The 18,191-nt window shown below is 40.9% G+C and overlaps 1 protein-coding gene across 2 annotated transcripts in view; it reads left to right on the plus strand.

Annotated features, from left to right (window-relative positions):
* The window catches only part of REPS2 (RALBP1 associated Eps domain containing 2), a 94,233-nt gene that overhangs the window by 27,709 nt on the left and 48,333 nt on the right, over window positions 1-18,191 (plus strand). For both annotated transcript variants that reach the window (XM_059839827.1, XM_059839826.1), the window contains exons 2-8: window positions 6,079-6,202; window positions 8,449-8,597; window positions 10,097-10,220; window positions 11,721-11,818; window positions 13,490-13,628; window positions 15,099-15,162; window positions 17,471-17,613. In XM_059839827.1, coding sequence (XP_059695810.1) covers window positions 6,079-6,202; window positions 8,449-8,597; window positions 10,097-10,220; window positions 11,721-11,818; window positions 13,490-13,628; window positions 15,099-15,162; window positions 17,471-17,613 — 841 coding nt within the window. The remainder of the gene's footprint in view (window positions 1-6,078; window positions 6,203-8,448; window positions 8,598-10,096; window positions 10,221-11,720; window positions 11,819-13,489; window positions 13,629-15,098; window positions 15,163-17,470; window positions 17,614-18,191) is intronic.

Genomic DNA, 18,191 nt, shown 5'->3' on the forward strand with positions numbered 1-18,191 from the left:
GTTGTGAAGCTTTTGCAGTTTATCTGTTGCTTGCCTTGCAATTTAAAATTATGGTGTTCTTAAATGTAAAGTGATGATCATGCAGAGCTTAAACCATGAGAATGTATTATAGTTAGCTCTTTAAAAATATACTATGTATGTGTTGTCTTCTGTGCCATAAACTAAGCTGTTTTAAATTTTGTTTTAAACATTGGAACCCTGCTTGTTTAAAATAGCTTGATTTTTAGTAAGCATTTTAGGTAATGTTTAAAAAAAGTCTGAAATAGATAAAACATCTGTTTTTAAAAGACAAAATGACAGAATAAAATAAATAGTTACAGAAAGTCCACTGACAGATCAGAGGTAAAGAACCAGTGCTTGGCAGAGCCTCTTCCTATGTGCATCTGGGAATGTAATGCCCAGCATATTCCTAATGCCTTCCCAGTCAGTAATCCTTGATGTGTTGTTTCTTACTTCACTATAAATATTGAAGAAATAGCTACATAGCCCTGAGCTCCAAATAGTATTACAAATGTCTGAACAATGATCCATTGAGAGAGAAATACCTGTTTAAGAATGTAGCAAAACTTGTCTGTAATAAGCAGATCAAAGAGTCTGTAAACACAAATTAAAGAAAAAAAAAAAAAAAGAAAGGGTAAAGTGGGTCAGATGCATGACACAATTTTGAGATAAGCTGTTGATAAGCCCCTGCTGCACATATTTGTCTTTGAAACTATTATAAGCGGCTGGCTGACCCAGAAGGGAGCTTGAGGTCACTCTGTAGTTCAGGTCTGGGCAGTGGCATCACAGTTGGTTGTCCTCGGGAGAGTACTGGATGAGGTGTGCATTGGGTAATGGCAAAAGCTTTTCAACTTTTCAACACCTTCCCTAAAATTCAGAGGCAGTTGATAAACTGGAAAATACTTCTGCCTCATTATAAATTGAGCAAGGACAAGTAAAAGAGATGTGCATTCTGGGGTTGTGCTGAGATGGAAATTGTAGCGAGAAAATTTCCTTTAACATGGGAGCCAGTGATGGTCACCTTCTTTTTCTCTCCCAATGAGGTGACTCATTCAGCTCACATGTGCTCTCGCAGGATCCCACAGCCCACGCAGAGTTGTGAGAGCCTTTGAGCTGGATTTGCCCACAAATGACAAGCAGTGACCATCTATGTGTCAGGTATCAGCAGGGTGACAGAGAACAGACAAAAATTGTGTGCCAGCCTGGTACAGAGGGTGCCACAGCAGCTAAATGAAAAAGCAAAAGTCTCAGGTCTACCTTTGCCTTGAGGCTCCAGGATGACCATTTCAGCCTGTCCATAGGATTAGGGTATAATTACTTCTGATCATACTCCTTTTTCTACTTACTAAAAACAAACTTCAGCTCTTGGCTCATATTCAGTTTCTGAAGTTTAGTTCTTGCAATCTAAATTAGACCTGCCCAGTGTGTTTGTGAGGTCAGTGCTCTTGGAGACTGCAGTGGAAACTTGTTTGGAGAGAACTCAGGAGAGCTGGAAAAATGTCAGATTGGGCTGGGAAAAGCTGCTTCATATGGGATGTCTTCAAGGAGCAATTATAAAAATAACACTTGCTGTCAGCCAATAGAGCAGAGCAGTGAGTGGATAAAAAATAAAAAAATCCACTCTGTGTTCCAGTACCTGAAGATGTAGAGCTTATCTATTATACGTTTGCATGGAGCACAGTGGTTTCAAACAGCAACTCTTTTGAAGAGCTCATAGCTACATTTCAAATTTTAATGTTTATGAATTGGAGATTTGTTTTTTTAATACTACTAAAAAGTATTTATTTTTGCAACCCTAGAAAAACTTCTTACCAGTCAGAAGGTGTGCAGGCTTATAGGCTCTTTCTCCCCTTCTTATGGTGCTTGGTAGAGAATGTGGTGTGATTCCTCTACAGAACAAGTGTGTTAAGGCTGAATACCCATTGTTTACTCAGGAGTGTTCTTGCCTCACAAACCATTGAACAGGGCAATTTTCCTTGACTGGAATATTGCTGCAGGCCACCTGATTAGGAGTCAATGAAGCCTTCTACAGACAGTTGGAAGTACTCTCATGATCACAAGCCTCCACCACCTTCTTCAGCCACTCTGGTATTTTCTGGAAAGACAACACAGCTGGGCACACAGTCCAGGAGAGTCCTGCAGAGCACTGGTGATCAGTTTTTGATACAAGTAGTGGAAGAGCTAGCACAGAGAGGTGTGGTGCTGCACCTTGTGTTAATGAAGAAAGAAAGACTGATTTGGGATGTGAAGGTTGGGGCAGCCTTGGCTGCAGTGACCATGACATGGTGGAGTTCAAGAACCTGTGTGGAGATACAGGACAAAAAGCAGAGTCCCAGCCCTGGCTTTCAGGAGAGCTAAGTCTGGCCTCTTCAAGGATCTGCTTGGAGGAATCCGATGGCTTTGTGGTCTAGATGGTATGGGATGGATCCAGGTGGTTGAAGTTTAAGTATTTCTGCTCCAAAGATGACATGGGGACTGGGGCATCTCTTAGGAGGGAACTGAGAGGCCAGGACCTGTTTAGCCTGAGGAAGATGGAGAGGGGATTTTATCAATATTATTTAAGTATCTGAAGGGAGATGTCAAGAGGATGGAGTTGGGCTTCTTGGTGGTGCTTAGCAACAGGACAAGGGGCAACAGCCACAAAGTAAAACACAGGAAATGCCTTCTGAATATGAGAAAAACTTCTTTACTGTGAGAATGGCACGTTCTCCTTCTCTGGGCATTTCTGGAACCTTCCTGTGTGCAATCCTGTACAACCAGCTCTGGGTGATCCTGATCTCCTGAGCAGGAAGATTGTACTCATGGATCTCCAGAGGTCACTTCCAACCCCAGCCATTCTGTGATTCTGTGTGATTTTGGACTAACTCTATTTATCATATCGAGGTTAGATTTGGCAAGTAACATCTGTAACCCACCACCATAAAAATTATTTCCAATACATTCTTCATTACACTTTTCTTCAATATTTTACTATCACTTGAGGATTACAGTTTTCTGCTGGAGAATTAAAGGAAAAATTGTAATATGAATGGACAGTCAATAGTTCTGCATTAAAATCCCTTGAAGTATCAAGTCATGCAAGTTGTTTTGATTTATACATGTGTCTGTTTAGCAGTGCACAAGCAGAAATTACTGGTTCTTTCCTTGCTGGCTTGCTGAAAAGCATGCAGCCCAAACTGACAACAGGTTCAAGGATTTAAATGAAAAATTACCATATCACATTCATATGCAGTGCCTTTAACTCGGATGGACCTTGGGAGACTCCTAATAGCATATGACACAAACTAGCTTAATTTCAGAACTGCATATACGTGTAATCTGCCCATCAAAAGCTATGTGCACTGACCCTGTGAAAGGTAAAACCAGGAAACAAAAAAATAATGTGGTGTTCAATTAAAGCTGCTGTGGACATTTGAGCAGGCAGCATGTTCTGAGGATTTACTTTTGGATAATGGCTAATCTGCCACCAACTTCTGTGGTTGCTGGAGAAGAGGGGCTGCTCTGTTGGCGCCTCTAAGCAGGGTTCTGATGCAGATAGTGTGAAATACTGGCTGGAAGGAACCCAAAACTCTCTCCTTTAATTGGACAAGGAATCTGATGTGAGTAAATGCCTGTACCTGCAGTTAATCTGTATAAATACCCACAATTAATTGCATAATAAATTTGACTACTCCGTCAGCTTCCATCTTCTGCTCTGGACCATTAACAAAAATTCAGAGTCTCTTTGCACAAATAACAGAAACTTGTGTCTACGAAATTTATTTATGTTGTTATCAAAAAGCAAAATTACAGAGAGGCAATTTCTGGTTGGTTGGCTATAAGTGTGTGCTTGAGAAACATCACTGTATTTTTGAGGGGTGAGATGTCCTTGATAAAAATTTTTAGTCTGCTTGTTTAGAATAAAATAATCATGTTTCCTTATGAAGAGCAAGCAGAACATTTGCAGCATTCAGCAACCTTAATATTTCAAAGTATAGAAATATATGGAAAATTAATTCTTTGGGAAGGTAGTAGCATCTCTGTGAAAGTCCCAGCTGCTCAGTTTTGCATTTTTCCAGCAGCCAGTGAGAGGAAACACATCATGGTGACACTGGTGTTCCATGTCAGCAAGCATAGGCAGGGCAGGAAGTGTAGCCATGGCAGGAAAAGAGCCCAGGAGGAGAAAAGTCCCTATTGGCACAGCCAGGGACTTTGTGTGCCATTTGTGCCCCACAGCAGGAGCCATGCCTGGCACTGCCCATGGGTCACACAAGAGTGGAGCACCCACAGCCTCCATGGGAGGACTTGGCTGCCAGTGGGTGCCCAGCTTTTGCCAACTGCCCTGTTCAGCACTGGCATGTCTTATACAAACATTTCCCCTAACAGACCAGAGCTGTGAACCCAGACTGAATTTCAGCTTGGTTGTGACCCTTCTCCATCTGCTTCTCCCCAGGCTGTTGGATAAGCTGGTGGCTTCTCACATACGTGCCACAGCAGCATTGTCCCCAGAGCTGCCAGATCCTGGCGTGCCTGGAGGTTTTGCCCATGAGGAGCAGTCTGAAGTGCAGCTGCTGTGCACATTCCTTCTCCACAGTCCAGTCCAGTCATCTGTGCTCCCCAGCACTGCACCAGGCAGAGCCAGGGCTGCTGGCTGGGGAAGGTCCATGCAGGAGTGAGTGGTGTGGGCAGTGGGACTGAGTCAATTGCAAGCATCCAGGACCTAGGGGAGAACCCTGCTTTGGAGCTCAGAAGGGGCACCACGGGTATGCCCAGTCATCCATCTTGGGCACATCCCAAGTGCCTTGCTTTCCCACTGGAAAATAAAAGAAGCAATGTCAGTGATAGAGGGAAGGGCAGAATAAAAGAAGGGCACAATAACAGAGAAAAAAGTAGAGGAAAGAGAATGACAAATGCTTCTGGTTAATTGAAACTGTCCTTATACAGAGACTCAATCTCCCTTTTTCATGAAGCAGTAGGAGAAAAATAACTATTTGATGTGTCTTGTGACCAAGTCTGAAACTTGTAGGAAGAGAAAGTAGCTGGAGCTCATTTGGTCAAAGCAGAGGCCACATCCAGAGAAAAACAGGTTTGTTTAAAAACAGTTGTCTTTGATTAGTAAGAATTACCATTCCAAAAGATTTGATTTTTTCATTATTTTTTGACCTGTCATTTTTCCACTATGTATGTATGTGCATATATACCTATAAAAATAAATCAGAAAAAATAGACTATTCATTTGTGCTGTTTGCTTATATGCAACTTAATTCTTTCTGTCATGCTATTGTAGCTTGGGAGCCAATCCATAGACATGACTTTCCAGAAGCAACACTTGCCTATAAGAACTGTCAGAGAGGCTGCACCTCGCCAGCCAGTAGCCATTGCTACTGTATTTTCAGGAAGACAGTTTGAGATTTCCTGTTATGTCTGGGGCAAATGGAGTTTTGTTTTAACCCCAATGCTTGTCTGAGGTTTGTTTGTGAACTACTGGGATCTCCAGGCATGGGAGAATTGGCGCCTGTGCTTAAAACTTGCTGATACCTGCTGTTTGTTCAGGCATTGTCTGAGTGTGTGAACATGGTGCTCTTTGCTTCATAAAAGTGGCAGAATGAAACAAGTAATGAAGTATACATAGAATTTAAACTTCAGTGCTAAGACCATGTTAATTTTCCTCACAAAATAGTGTTTGCCCAAGTGGTGTGCTGGGATCTCTTATTGTGTTTGTGTTCCAGTTACAGTGATTATCTGAATTGTTGTTGTTAGGGCTAATAGTAAGTATAATTTTCCTGGTGGAAATTTTTTACTGGATAGGGTACTTAAGAACTTTTAATTTCTCCTGCTGTTAAAATCTTACATAGTATGAAAATCCATAACTTGTTGTAGGATAGAAGCATTAACCAGCAGTGCTTCTGAAAAGTGTAACAACTACCAACCCGTCCCTGGTGTTCTAATGTTCTGAGTTGAAACAAATACACATAGTAAAAAACTTCAAATACAACAAGCATTTTGTGTTTTTAAAGTTTTTTTCTTTGTTTATGTGGAGATGTTGACATCTGGAAGAGCAAAATTCATTTAACTGACAATGTGTGTCTTCTCTCTCAGATTACAGAAGTATGTGGAGCCAAGCGTGTGGGTTATTTTGGTCCTGCTCAATTTTATATTGCTTTGAAGTTAATTGCAGCAGCACAGTCAGGGTTCCCAGTACGGATTGAGAGCATTAAGAATGGTAAGTAGCGAATTTTGCTTGCAGTGCTACGCACTTGTTTCTCCCTTTCTTTAATGCTTGTCAGCTCTCCATGGTGGTAAACTCTTTCTTGTTTCTCTGAACAATTTTAAGGAGCAGAGAAAGAGTGGAAGGTAATATTACATGCTCCAGGTGAGTGGTGGAAAATTGCAGGGAATTACAGATATGGGAGATCTGAGATGACATCTCCCTCTGGAAAAGGCATTGCAAAGAAGAAGCAGGAACGACAGATGATCAGTGTGGGATATGCATTTCTCTCTCACCTTCAGCCTCTAATCTTGACAGCTGTCCAGAGTGAGAGCTGATAGCTGCTTTGGGTGGAGGCACATCGTGGGGGACATGGGCAGGTCAGGGAATCCCTCTGTTCAGGGCAGATTGTAACACTCATCTGCTTTCACAAATAATCCTGCCCAAATAAATGGGCAGTGAAGATAAAATCATAGTGCTTACTGTGAATAGGTGTGAAAATGTATATTAGGTGTATTTTAAAACAGCTTTATTCTTCCCAGTGAATTGACAGTAATAATAAATGTACCATTTTTGGTGGAGAAGAAAGCTTCTTGAAAGTCTTATCTAACTCAAGCAATAAAGAGAGAAAGCAGGTCCCTTTCAGCTGTGAAACCTTGATAGCAACTTGGAAGGAACTCAATGTTCTTGTTTCAGTGATCCAAACTCTGCCTCAGCCGGGCTTGGGCTTCAAAACACAGGGCTTGGGCTTCAAACCATAGGGCTTTTTGCTTGAGCTGGAACAGGTTGGAACCCTTAGCTCCCATAACCTGGGTGGGCGTTCAGCGTTCAAGCTGTGCCTTGAGGCTGTGCTTGCACCATCCCACTGGAGGAGCAATGCAGCCAGCTGCAAGATCAGAGAGAGGGCTGGAAAGGCAGCACCTACCCACAGCTCTGCACTCAGGTCACTGCTCCCAGCACAGCTTCTGCTCTGATAAGGGCAATGAAATGTCAAATTCATGTGCATTTCAAGGCACAGGGAGGGGGTTCCCAGGTCTGCCCCATCCCAGGGAGGGAAGGCCAGAATGACAAGCACATGACCTGTGTGAGCTGAGCTCCCGTGGTGCAGAGCTCAGTGCAGGGGGTCAGATGCAGCTGGCACAGCTGGGTTCAGTGCCTTGCTGGAACAGGAGTTTAACCAAGGGTGAAGAGGAATGGCCTGGTTTTGGCTGTCATTTTTCCTTACAAAGAGCTTGTGCACTCTCTCTTGCATTGCTGTCCTTTTTAAAGATGTTAATTTAAAAAAAAAAAAAAAAAAACCAAAAAACTAACCAAACAAAAAAACCCCAAACAACAAAAACTCCCAAAAAACTAAATTAAAAACCTGGACTGAGATTTACTCTGTATGCTTTACAAGTCCAGCACATGCAAATAATCCACAAATTTGAGTGAAAACAGGTACTTGGAGTCCTTGTATTGATATCCTACTTACATACTGTTTCAGTAAAATTTCAATAAAACTTATTCCAGTGCTAATTAAATTTTCTCTAGAAAATATATATAAGCACCTTAAGAGTGAAGTGAGTAACATGTACCAAATTCCAAGAGATTTGTTTTTCTCATGGTTGTAACTGTAGGTGTAAAAGATTACAGAGGTGATGGACGAATGGCTTTGCTTGGTGTCAAGCATTCTGTTAATTTTAATTGTATTGATCTTTTAGGGTGACTGTGCACAAAAATAAATGGTGTTTCTGCAAAATAATTGGGAATTGTCTTAAAGAGTGACAAAGTGTCAGTCTCTTGCTCAGCACAGCAGATGCAACATGGGACTTTTTGACACAGCTGTCTCTCTAGGCCTTGGTGTGATCTCTGAACCCTACCATTTTTGATCTGTTCCTTTTATGATGGCATTGAGGATACTGTGATCCTGACTGATTAATTTTTCCGTCCCACAGTTTCTGTGGAGAACTATTCTTTTCATTACAAGCAAGGTTTTGAAGGCAGGAAATGAGTTTGCTGCTTGCTTTAATAACATGCTCAAGGCTTATTTCTTTCTCTTTGCATGGAGAGATTATATATAAAGCTAGTGAATGTAGCTTTGTGTAACATTCACATTTTTATTAAGACACAAAATAATCAAAGGAGTCCCACACTTAAAAATGTTACAAAATATAACTAGCAGTCTTTTATAGATAAACTCTTCATTGGTTTTACAAGATGATACTGCTTAAAGTGCTTCTTATGTTCTGTAGTCCCAATTGAATTTTTCTCTCTTAATACAGAATTGCCTCTACCACGATTTATGGCGCTGAAAAATGACACTGAAGTACGTTATGGGACTCCGGCAGAATTCCATGGAGTTAAATTTCAGGTTCCACATGCAACTTTGGAAAAAAATTCCTACAAAAGAACAGATGAAGGGGACAAGCAGGTAACAGCCTTGTCTCCTTCAGGCCAACATGTCATCATGCATCCTCCTTTTCAGTTCAATTCTGTAAATGATTACACTCACAGGGGCTTACTCAATTTTCCAACACTAGACAGGAGATGAACTCCTGATGTGCAAATAATCCCCATCATGCCTGTGTTCTGGTTTTGATGCATCCCAGTTGCTTCCCTGAAGAAAATTCTCTGTACGAGCTTGTATAAAGCTGTCAGCCCCCGTAATACTCTGTGCAAGTTCTTTCAGTGTTTTCCTCCTACTTAATCCAGCACTGTTTAGTGGAGAGGAATTGGAAAAAGCAGCAAATAGAAATCTTCCTGTGAAAGAGAACAGGAAAGTGAGTGATTTCCCATGGCCAGTATGGTAGTGGAGTAATGGTCCTCAGTCACTCTAGAAATACTCAGTTGGAGAGAAGGTATGCAATCATGAGCCACTATTTTTGGGTGGCATAAGGCCCCCAAGTTTTCTTTCATTTTTATCTCCTCAAGGTATAGTCCAGAAGACATCTGATTTTCTTTTTTCCTGAGTGAAACATGCCAATTTAATGAAGCATCCAAGAGACATTCCTGTTGCCTGTATTTAGGAGAGTAGAGAGCAGTTGTTCAGACACAAGAAGCTTCACAGTGCTGTATAATTTTCATAACTGATTTGCATAATTTTCCCCAGGCTCCATACCTTCTTCTCTGGTACTGTATCAGGTCATGTTGTGCGTGCCTGGTGGAAGCACTTTTATCTTCCCAAAACATGTGCCCACGTTTATCACGGGGTGCGCTGGCGTCAGTAACGGCGTTCCCAGCCCGAGGTCAGCCAGCAGGGGTGAGCTGATGACAAGGTACACAGGTGGAATAACAGGATCAGGAAAAAGAGCATCTCTGCCTCTCCTCTGTGTACTGACACCCAAGCAGAACACTGCCCTCAAACCCCTGGCTCCAATTATCTGTGTTGTGTTATATTTTCCTCTTTATTCAGTAAAACCTTTCAGGCTTACATCATTTTCTCAAGCAATCTCAGTAAATCAAAGGAAGAGGAAGCTTTAGGATAGTTACCCAGTGATACTTACAAATCCACAGTGTTTAAAATACTGATCCAGAGATGTATTTTAATTTTTTGTATTTTTTTTTTTAATATGAAAAATGATCTCCCTCAAAGATTGCACTCACACTATGTAAATTCAAAGCTATCCACTCACATTGAGCCTTCTACATATACTACTTCAGGCATCTTTGGAAGTAAAATACATTGAGCTGACCATTGTAAAGCTTTGTTATAGCACTGGCATGCTTTATCCCTCAAAGGCTCAGTACCAAATCCTGTCTTGTCCGTTTTAAGCCTTTTCTTGGAAATAAAGGGCCTGAGGATGCTGCAGTGTTTTTTTCTTGTTTGTCCATCATATTGTATACATTTGGACCACTTTGCAGCATTGCTTGGTTATTTATTACAATTTTTGTCTCAGGATTGTGTTTTGTGTTGGTGTGTTTTTGAAATAGGAACCCAAGTCTCCTCCGATGTCTCCAATTTGCTCACCTCCTGCTTCACCCTCTACCTACCAGAGAATACCCCTAAGTTATGGATATGGTAAAGCAAGAAGTGGGCTGGAACAGCAGCACGGAGGTAGGATAAAAATGGCAATGGACATCGTAGTAAAATATTTTTTTTCTTTTTTTTTTTCCCCTTGTCAGAAGTATTCAAATTCTAAATGTTAGTGACAATCAGCCTAACGATTTTAAAATTCAATTAGACTCATGTTTTGAAAAATTATTTGATCAATATATTTGACTGTTCAATCCTGTCTTCCTATTCACTTTCTATTAAATTAGATTTATGTCTGACTGCTCACAAATGCTAATACCTAATCTCTGACAAGGCTCTGCAATATACCCCAGTGGCAGAGAGCCTGCAAGGATTGTCAGAGTGCATGATGGTTTTGGTTTCATTAGAGGGTAAGAAAAGCCTGCTCCTGATTTCAGTAGGTGCATATTAATTTTCAGTTTGGAAGTGAGCTGTCCTTTGCAAGAACGGGTAATATAATCTCTGGTTTTGTAACAGAAATAATAATAGGATGAGAGTGTGGATGCAGTCCCACAGTGTAACTTCATCAATTCAGACAAAAACTAGGCACTGCATAGATGATTCTGTCTCTCATTTTAGTGCCATTAGAGTAGGTGGGAAAACATTCAGATTTTAATAAGAGGCTAATGGGGCAGAAGCCAGTTTAGGGGATAAGACCCCTTAGGAAAACAAGGGGGTTAGGGGCATAATTTTAAAGCTCTTCTTGGGATCAAAAGTTTTAAGATTTCTTGGACTCCTTTTTCATCTTGAGTCTTTATGGTTCTGACTATCTGATGTAGACTTTGTAATGGTAAATTTTAAATAGGCTGGCAGCAGTTCTCAGCTGTGTAAGGGTTTGCAAGTGACTGGCCTTTTTGTTGGCATGCTTGCCCTATTTTTAAAACATTGCTCCTAAATACGTTGTTGTGTCACTGCTTACTATATTTGCTGCAGTTGAGCCTAAGTGACTTATTTTAGCAAAAGAAGAAGAAATTGTTACTTTTCTTCACTAACTTTTCTCCAAATAGCACAAAGTGGTGAGTTGTGTATTTTGATTTTCAACAGAAATTAGGGAGGGAGAGGAAGAATATATTGAGAAGTAATAGTTTGCTATTTGATAGAATTGTCACAGCATATTTTTTATACTCCAAATGAATTATTTCTTCTTACTTAAAATAGTTCTTGTGCTAAATGTGGCTATAAGTATATAAAATGTATAGATGCATGGACAGGCTGTATAAATGAATATTTAAACCTGATGAACAGTGATTTCTGTTGTGTAGCAGTATATAAGTGGCAGTGTCTCAGTAATGTCTGAAGAAGAATTGTGCAATGGGAAAGACAAGTATGTGGCTGGAATTTTGTAGCATAAGACAAAATGGACTTTGATACTGTGATAGTGGGTTCACTTGGTAGATGCTTGACCAAATGGACTTTGATGCTCAGATACAATGTTCACAAGCTACATTCTTGATCTTGTGGTATTTAATAATTTCCTTTAGCTTAGCAGCATTTTTTTATTATCCTGACATTTATATATTTAATTTTAAATTTCTATTGTAGCTCCTTATGAAGTCAGACACTCTACTCACCAGCAAGATGGACCATCTTCAGGGAACTATGGAGCCAAATCTGCACTCACCTGTTCAACTCCTAACCGGGTAATGAATTGCATATTTTCCTTTAGTAGTACTAGTAACAAAATAATAGAGAAAATTTTTAAAAAAGCAGAAAATTCTCACTTTGAAAGTGAAAAGTGTTCTCTGTGGTGTTTTTAGACTAGAGACTGAAGTGTGCTTTTTTTGGTATTTGAGGAAAAAAAGCTGATGGGATGGAGAAATTACACTAAACAAAGAAATTAATTAAATCACTATAGGCAAGTTGAAGTAAAATATTTTCATTGAAAGTACATGAGATTTCAGACAGATTCCTTCTTGATTTAGATTGCTATCTGTAACACATGCACAGTATTTATGGCTAACATTCTGCATATTTTGGTTTTCCACCCCAGTTGGTTAAATTGCACCTTAAACAGAACATATTAATTTCTGGGCATTTGTTTGTTTTTGTGAAAATGGGTCTTATATTTCCCTGCTGGTTGTAAAAGCAGATCTTTGCTGTGTTCTCGTATGCCTGCTGTGCATTTATTGTGCAAACAATTAGTTTGCCCTAAGGAAGGGCAAAGCTCTCTTAAGTGAGAGATTTTCCTAAATAAGAAAAACTCAGAGACTCTGCCTTTTCCTGAGTGCTTAGCACCTCATACTCACAATAAAATATCACCTGAGCCTCCAAAAGAGATCTACAGGTAGTGTCACATAATTTGTGCTAACTTAAAATGAAATTGGGTGCATTTGTGTAGCACTTTGAAATGAAAATTAATTTACAGCTTTATGATGTTGCCTGTTTCAGGGATCTTTTGATGTATTTCAGAACTGGTGTTTTGCATTTGATTCTTGGGAAATAGGTATGTCACAGAAAGGGCTTCACAGCTGATTGTTGTTCATTCTTGCCCTCCCTTTTAAAGGCTGTTATTATACAAGCTTAAATATTGAATACTCATTTATTCCATTTTAACAAAGACACCAGCTGTACTGGCAGCCCTCTTGTAGATACCTCCATCCAACCTGCAGAAGGTACAGACCTCCCTTAAAAAAGTTAATCAGAGAGCAGAGATGGAGTGAAGAAGTAAATGGGTTGAATACCCTTCTCCTCCAGAATATTCCTTTATCCAAAGGCAGATTTTTGCTTAAACCTTGGGAAGTGATCGAAGTTTGAGGGGGTCTCTAGGGGCTTATGTGTCTCCCTGACTTAGCATAATGAGTGCTGAGTTACTGGGATGAGCAGAGGGTCCAGAGGTGGAATATTTCCATTGTTAAAGCACCATTCCTAGATTAAATATGTAGTTGCATAGCAAAGATATATTTTCATGCACAAAGCTGCATAAATGCAGCTATAGGGCCTTTACTGGTTCCATGCATTTGAGGTGTACAGTGTGCAGTTCAGGGCTGTAATGCATGGCAGAAAAAAAGGACCCTGAAAATGAATCTAGAGGTAATAAAATATGACTTGGACTTTTAGTGGTCAGCAGTAGCCAGATTTCCTTTGACCATTGGTCATGGAAAGCTTCCTTTAATTGCAGGGGTAAAGATACCTAGTAATAGCCTCAGTTTTAACAGGTAAGCAGTGGGATGGTCATCAGTGTGGCCATTTCTGCTTCTTGTCTTCTGAAAATTTGTCTGTGCTACATAGAAAAGTGTGAGTCTGGTTTCTTGAGGTTCCCAGTGCCCTTGTGGTGCCCTCCCTGTGGCTGGTGCCAGTGTCCCTCCCTTCAGTCTCTTTCAGTGGAGCGGGAGCAGCAGGACAGCAGCACCCAGTACTCAGATGACCCTTGGAGGATAACGGAGGAGCAGCGAGATTACTACATTAACCAGTTCAGGTCCCTGCAGCCCGACCTCAACGCCTTCATTTCAGGTAATTTTTTACCAAACACTCTGTACACTGAAGAGGGGAGGTGAAAAGGGTTAAGTAAATAAATTCTTTTTTGTCTCTGGCAGCGCATTTGTAAGAGTTGGTTATGTTTTCTTTTTAAAGGCAGACTATTAAAATCAATATTGTGGCCCTTAAATTTTCTCCTAAGTATCCTGATTTTAGAAAAATAATTACATCTAAGGGAGAAGTGTTGTCAATTTGGTAACAAATAAAATGAGCTCTCTGCTTTTGATGTATTTGTGGATCACACCTGCAGTGCATATTGAGTTGAAAAACCCCTGAGGGTTGTGCTGGCTTATCCAGCAGAACTGTGGCAGTGTCCATGTGATGACAGTGAAGCATGCAGTTAACTGCCCTGGGCAGTCAAGCCTGAGGGTTTATGGTTCTGGGGGGCTGAGATTTTGATCTCTAGGTAATAAGGAAACAATCCTGGAGAGCACACACATGATAGAAGTATTGTTAAGAGCATACTGAGATGGCTCAGATCATACTCAGATTTCCATCCTGAATAGAAGGTCGAGGCTGCTTGTGAGATACAGATAGTTGGTCTGGCATGGAATATGTCACAGGTTTTAAACTGAGGCAGTTGTAATGAGCCCTGCTGTGTCACTGAGGTTCAGGAGGCTTTGATCCAGCCAAAAGTTTAAAGAAATGACCTGCTGCTAACTGAAATTATTGCTTCAGCAGTTCTTCACCTCAATTATGTCTCCTTCATGCAGTTTGCTTCAAAGAACAAATGGTTGTTCAGTGTTGGTTCTTTCCCCAGTGGTTGCCCAAGGGGAAGAGGATTGTTGTCCCAGAAGTCTGTGCTTTGTTTCCTTATGATTTGTAGCCTGTACCCAGGAAGGGCTTCCAGGGTACCCCTGACAGCCTGTGCATACAAGATGGTGAAGAAGTGTGTTGGTTAACTAGAAGTATGAGGGGCTGCTATGGCAGGGTGAGTGAGGATGCCTGCAGCCGGACAGGAGCCATGTGCTAGCTGAATCTTCTTCAGTTTCTTTTTTCTTTTCTTTTTATTCCCCCTCTGTAAAATTTTCACTGCAGGAAAAAGTCATGGGTGAAGCAGCACACTGGGAGAGCAGTGCAGTTGTCAAAGCACCCTACTGCTGTGCACATGACTTCTGGGTGAAGCAGGGCCGTTTGTGTCTGTTATTTCTTCATTGATAACATACTTGTTATGCAGGTTAGAGTTATTAGTACTAAAGTAGGTTTCCCTTTATTTATTTTTCCCATATGGAGGGAATGGAGAAATGAGGTCAACAGCTCTGTCTGGCTTTCTCTGTCCTTTACTCAGAAGGAGACAAATGGTCCAGCATCTATAGTAGCATCCGATTAATCTGAGCATCTCTTGGACATAAATTAACTGTCTGCTTCTGGCACAGCAGACCTGGTAAAAGGGAAGAATTTGGAGAATTAATTCCCAGTGGTTGATGAAGCATGCTTTCCCAACAGGTTCTGTAGCAAAGAATTTCTTCACAAAATCAAAGCTGCCCATCCCGGAACTTTCTCACATCTGGTGAGTACTGTAATATTGTTGGGGATGCCTATCACACTTTTTAAAAAGATGCTTAATTCAAGAGCTCTTGTTAAATTTTAAAAGTGTCTTCAATTATAATTATTGCTCCTATCTCCAGAATCATTTTGAGGCCCAAGCAGCAGGGTGGTCAGTGGTCTTCCTGACACACTTGTTTTCTGGAGAGATGTTCACCTACTCAGCAGGACTGGGAAGGTTTGAACCCCAACGTAGCTGAGAGCTGTTCTTAAGTGTATTGTTAGCAGCATCAAAGAACTGGCATTTTTCATAAAATGACACAGAGGAGAAGCACCTCTGGAATGTTTTAGATGTGTTGTTGGTTTTATGTTTCTGTCTCTGTTCTGTCAGAGGAGGCCTAATTAAACAACTACATAATTCATTAGTGCTTTTCTAATGAATGAGTGCTCTTACTTTTAATGAGCTTATTGTGAAACAATTGTGGATGGAACTGTATGTGATAAAATTTGACAAGGATTCTATTATATTTTCATCAACAACATGGTGCTTTGTAATTTGTTGTCATCATTGCATGTCTGATAGGAGGAACAAATAGTTTTAAACATGGATCAGAAATGCTGATAGTGATTTTGTTTTTATATATGCTTTTATGAAGAGAGATGAGAAGAAAAGCTTGCAAGAGCCTAAACATCTGTCAGGGTCAAAGGATATGTCTGGAATCTTTTCAAAGCGGATTGTCAGTTGTGAAAATAAAAAAAAGCCCAGCTGAAGAAACCTAGTGCTGGGGGAAGTGAATATTGGAATTTAAATTTAAGATTACTTAAAAAGAATGGATTAACCTAATATGTTAGCAAATCAGATTTTGTTTCTATTGCCGACACAAGTTGTTATCTGTGCAGAATTTCAAGAAAAGTATTCCTTTCTAGTAGATGCTTGTAAGTTTGTTCCAGTGAGATTTACCAGGTTGTGTTGCTGTTAAACACATGTGATGTTTCAATCCTCCTCACTCTAACCTCAATAGTTTTAGAAATGTTTGTTACTTTCAAAGAGTAAGAAATGATATGTTTATTTTAGACCATGTGTCCGAGATAAAATATTACAATTTTTGCAAAGAGTTAATTTATAAAATTGAGTTCTTGAATTTCTGAAGTTTAATTTTAGTATTTGTGAAGTGTGCTAGAATTAGAGAGAACCACTTAGTGAGAAGTTAACAACAATATTTAAACTTGTCAAGAGCATTAATTTTGCCCTTTTTAAAAAGTTATTCAATGGTCCTAAGTAACCATTGCTAAAGTCCATATTTAACTTTTTCTGCTTGAGCTGTTTTAAGATCCTGCATGGATTAGCCAAAGTGCTTCCTAATATTGGAAGGTTAATTCCACCCTTGGAACAATGTGCAATTAATTGCTGCTCAGATGGTCAGCTACATCCTGGGCTGCATCAAAAGAGGTGTGACCAGCAGGGCAAGGGGAGGATTCTGCACCTCTGGTCTGCCAAGGACCCCATCTGGAGTGCTTTATCCAGCTCTGGGCTCCCCAGCATGAGGAAAGCATGGAGCTGTTGGAACAGCTCCAGAGAGGTGCTCCACAGAGCTGGAGCACCTCTCCTGTGAAAACGGGCTGAGACACTTGGGGCTGTTCAGCCTGAAGAACCAGGTCTGGGAGATCTTCCAGCAGCTCTCCAGTGCCTAGCAGGGTCCACAGGAGAGCTGGAGGGGGACTTTTCACAAGGGCATGTAGTGTTAGGACAAGGGGAAATGGCTGTAAGCTGAAGGGAGGGCATTTTAGATTAGATATTAGGAAGGACTTCTTTACTATAAGGGTCATGAGGCCTTAGATTGCCTAGAGAGGTTGTGGACTTCCCATCCCTGGAAGTGTTCCTGGCCAGGCTGGATGGGGCTTTGTGTAACCAGGTCTAGAGGAAGGTTCCCTGCCCATGGCAGGGGAGTTGGAATTAGATCTGGAATGATCTAATGGAATTAGTTGGAATGATCTTTGAGGTCTCTTCTAACCCAAACCCCCTATGATTCTATAAGTATAGATTATGTATTTCACATTCTAATATACACATACCATCATATTCAATGGCACGATGTAGTAAAGAAATGTACTTTACTGAAAAAGAATAAAGTGGCAATTCAGTTTTAGAAAATCAGCTTGCTTCATCTTCCCTGAGACAAATGTGCAAGTCAGGATCAAGTGTACATGACAGAGATGCTTGTCTTGTGTTATAATATCCCTTCTCAGAGTTGCATTTTTGTCTCCCATGTGATGGCACACATATGTTTCCCTGAGGTAACACCTTGGAAAACGTGTGCCTGTTGTACCCACAGGGAGCTGAGTGATGTGGATTGCGATGGGGCACTGACACTCCCAGAGTTTTGTGCTGCTTTCCACCTTGTGGTTGCGAGGAAGAATGGCTACCAGCTGCCTGAGACACTGCCAGAGACACTGCTGCCCGAGTACCTTCAAGCAGGTAAAGCTCCTGGGGCAAGCCATGTCCCTGCAGCCATCTCAGAAATCCAACGTGTGTGTAAGACAGGTTCACCTTCCATCCTGGAATGGGCTTCTGTGCTGTGTAATGATTCTCCAGCTCCATTTAAGACATGTGTTTTTAATTGTGCTTATGAGGTGCTGGCTGTAGAAGTAATGTATCAAAGCATAGAGATAGGGATGCAAAGTGGAACAGTTACCTGCCTCTTAATGTCTGCCCCTTTGCTCCATTGTGCTTCAGGTGTCAGGACAGATGAATAGGCAGATGAATATCTGTGAAGCAAAGGGAATCCAGCAGTGGGTTTAAACTGAGAGAGGACAGGTTCATGTTAGATTTTAGGAAGAGATTGTTTACTGTGAGGGCAGTGAGTCACTGGAACAGGTAGCCCAGAGCAGCTGTGGATGCTCCACCCCTGAAAGTGTTCAAGGCCAGGTTGGATAAGGCCTAGAGCAACCTGGTCTGGTAGGTCTCCCTGCCCATGATAAGGGAGGTTGGAACTAGGTAATCATTAAAATCTCTCCCAATTCAAACCATTCTGTGAATCTATGATATAGCTTTTA

The sequence above is a fragment of the Haemorhous mexicanus genome, chromosome 2 (genome assembly GCF_027477595.1).
Source record: "Haemorhous mexicanus isolate bHaeMex1 chromosome 2, bHaeMex1.pri, whole genome shotgun sequence".
In the NCBI taxonomy this organism is placed as follows: domain Eukaryota; kingdom Metazoa; phylum Chordata; class Aves; order Passeriformes; family Fringillidae; genus Haemorhous; species Haemorhous mexicanus.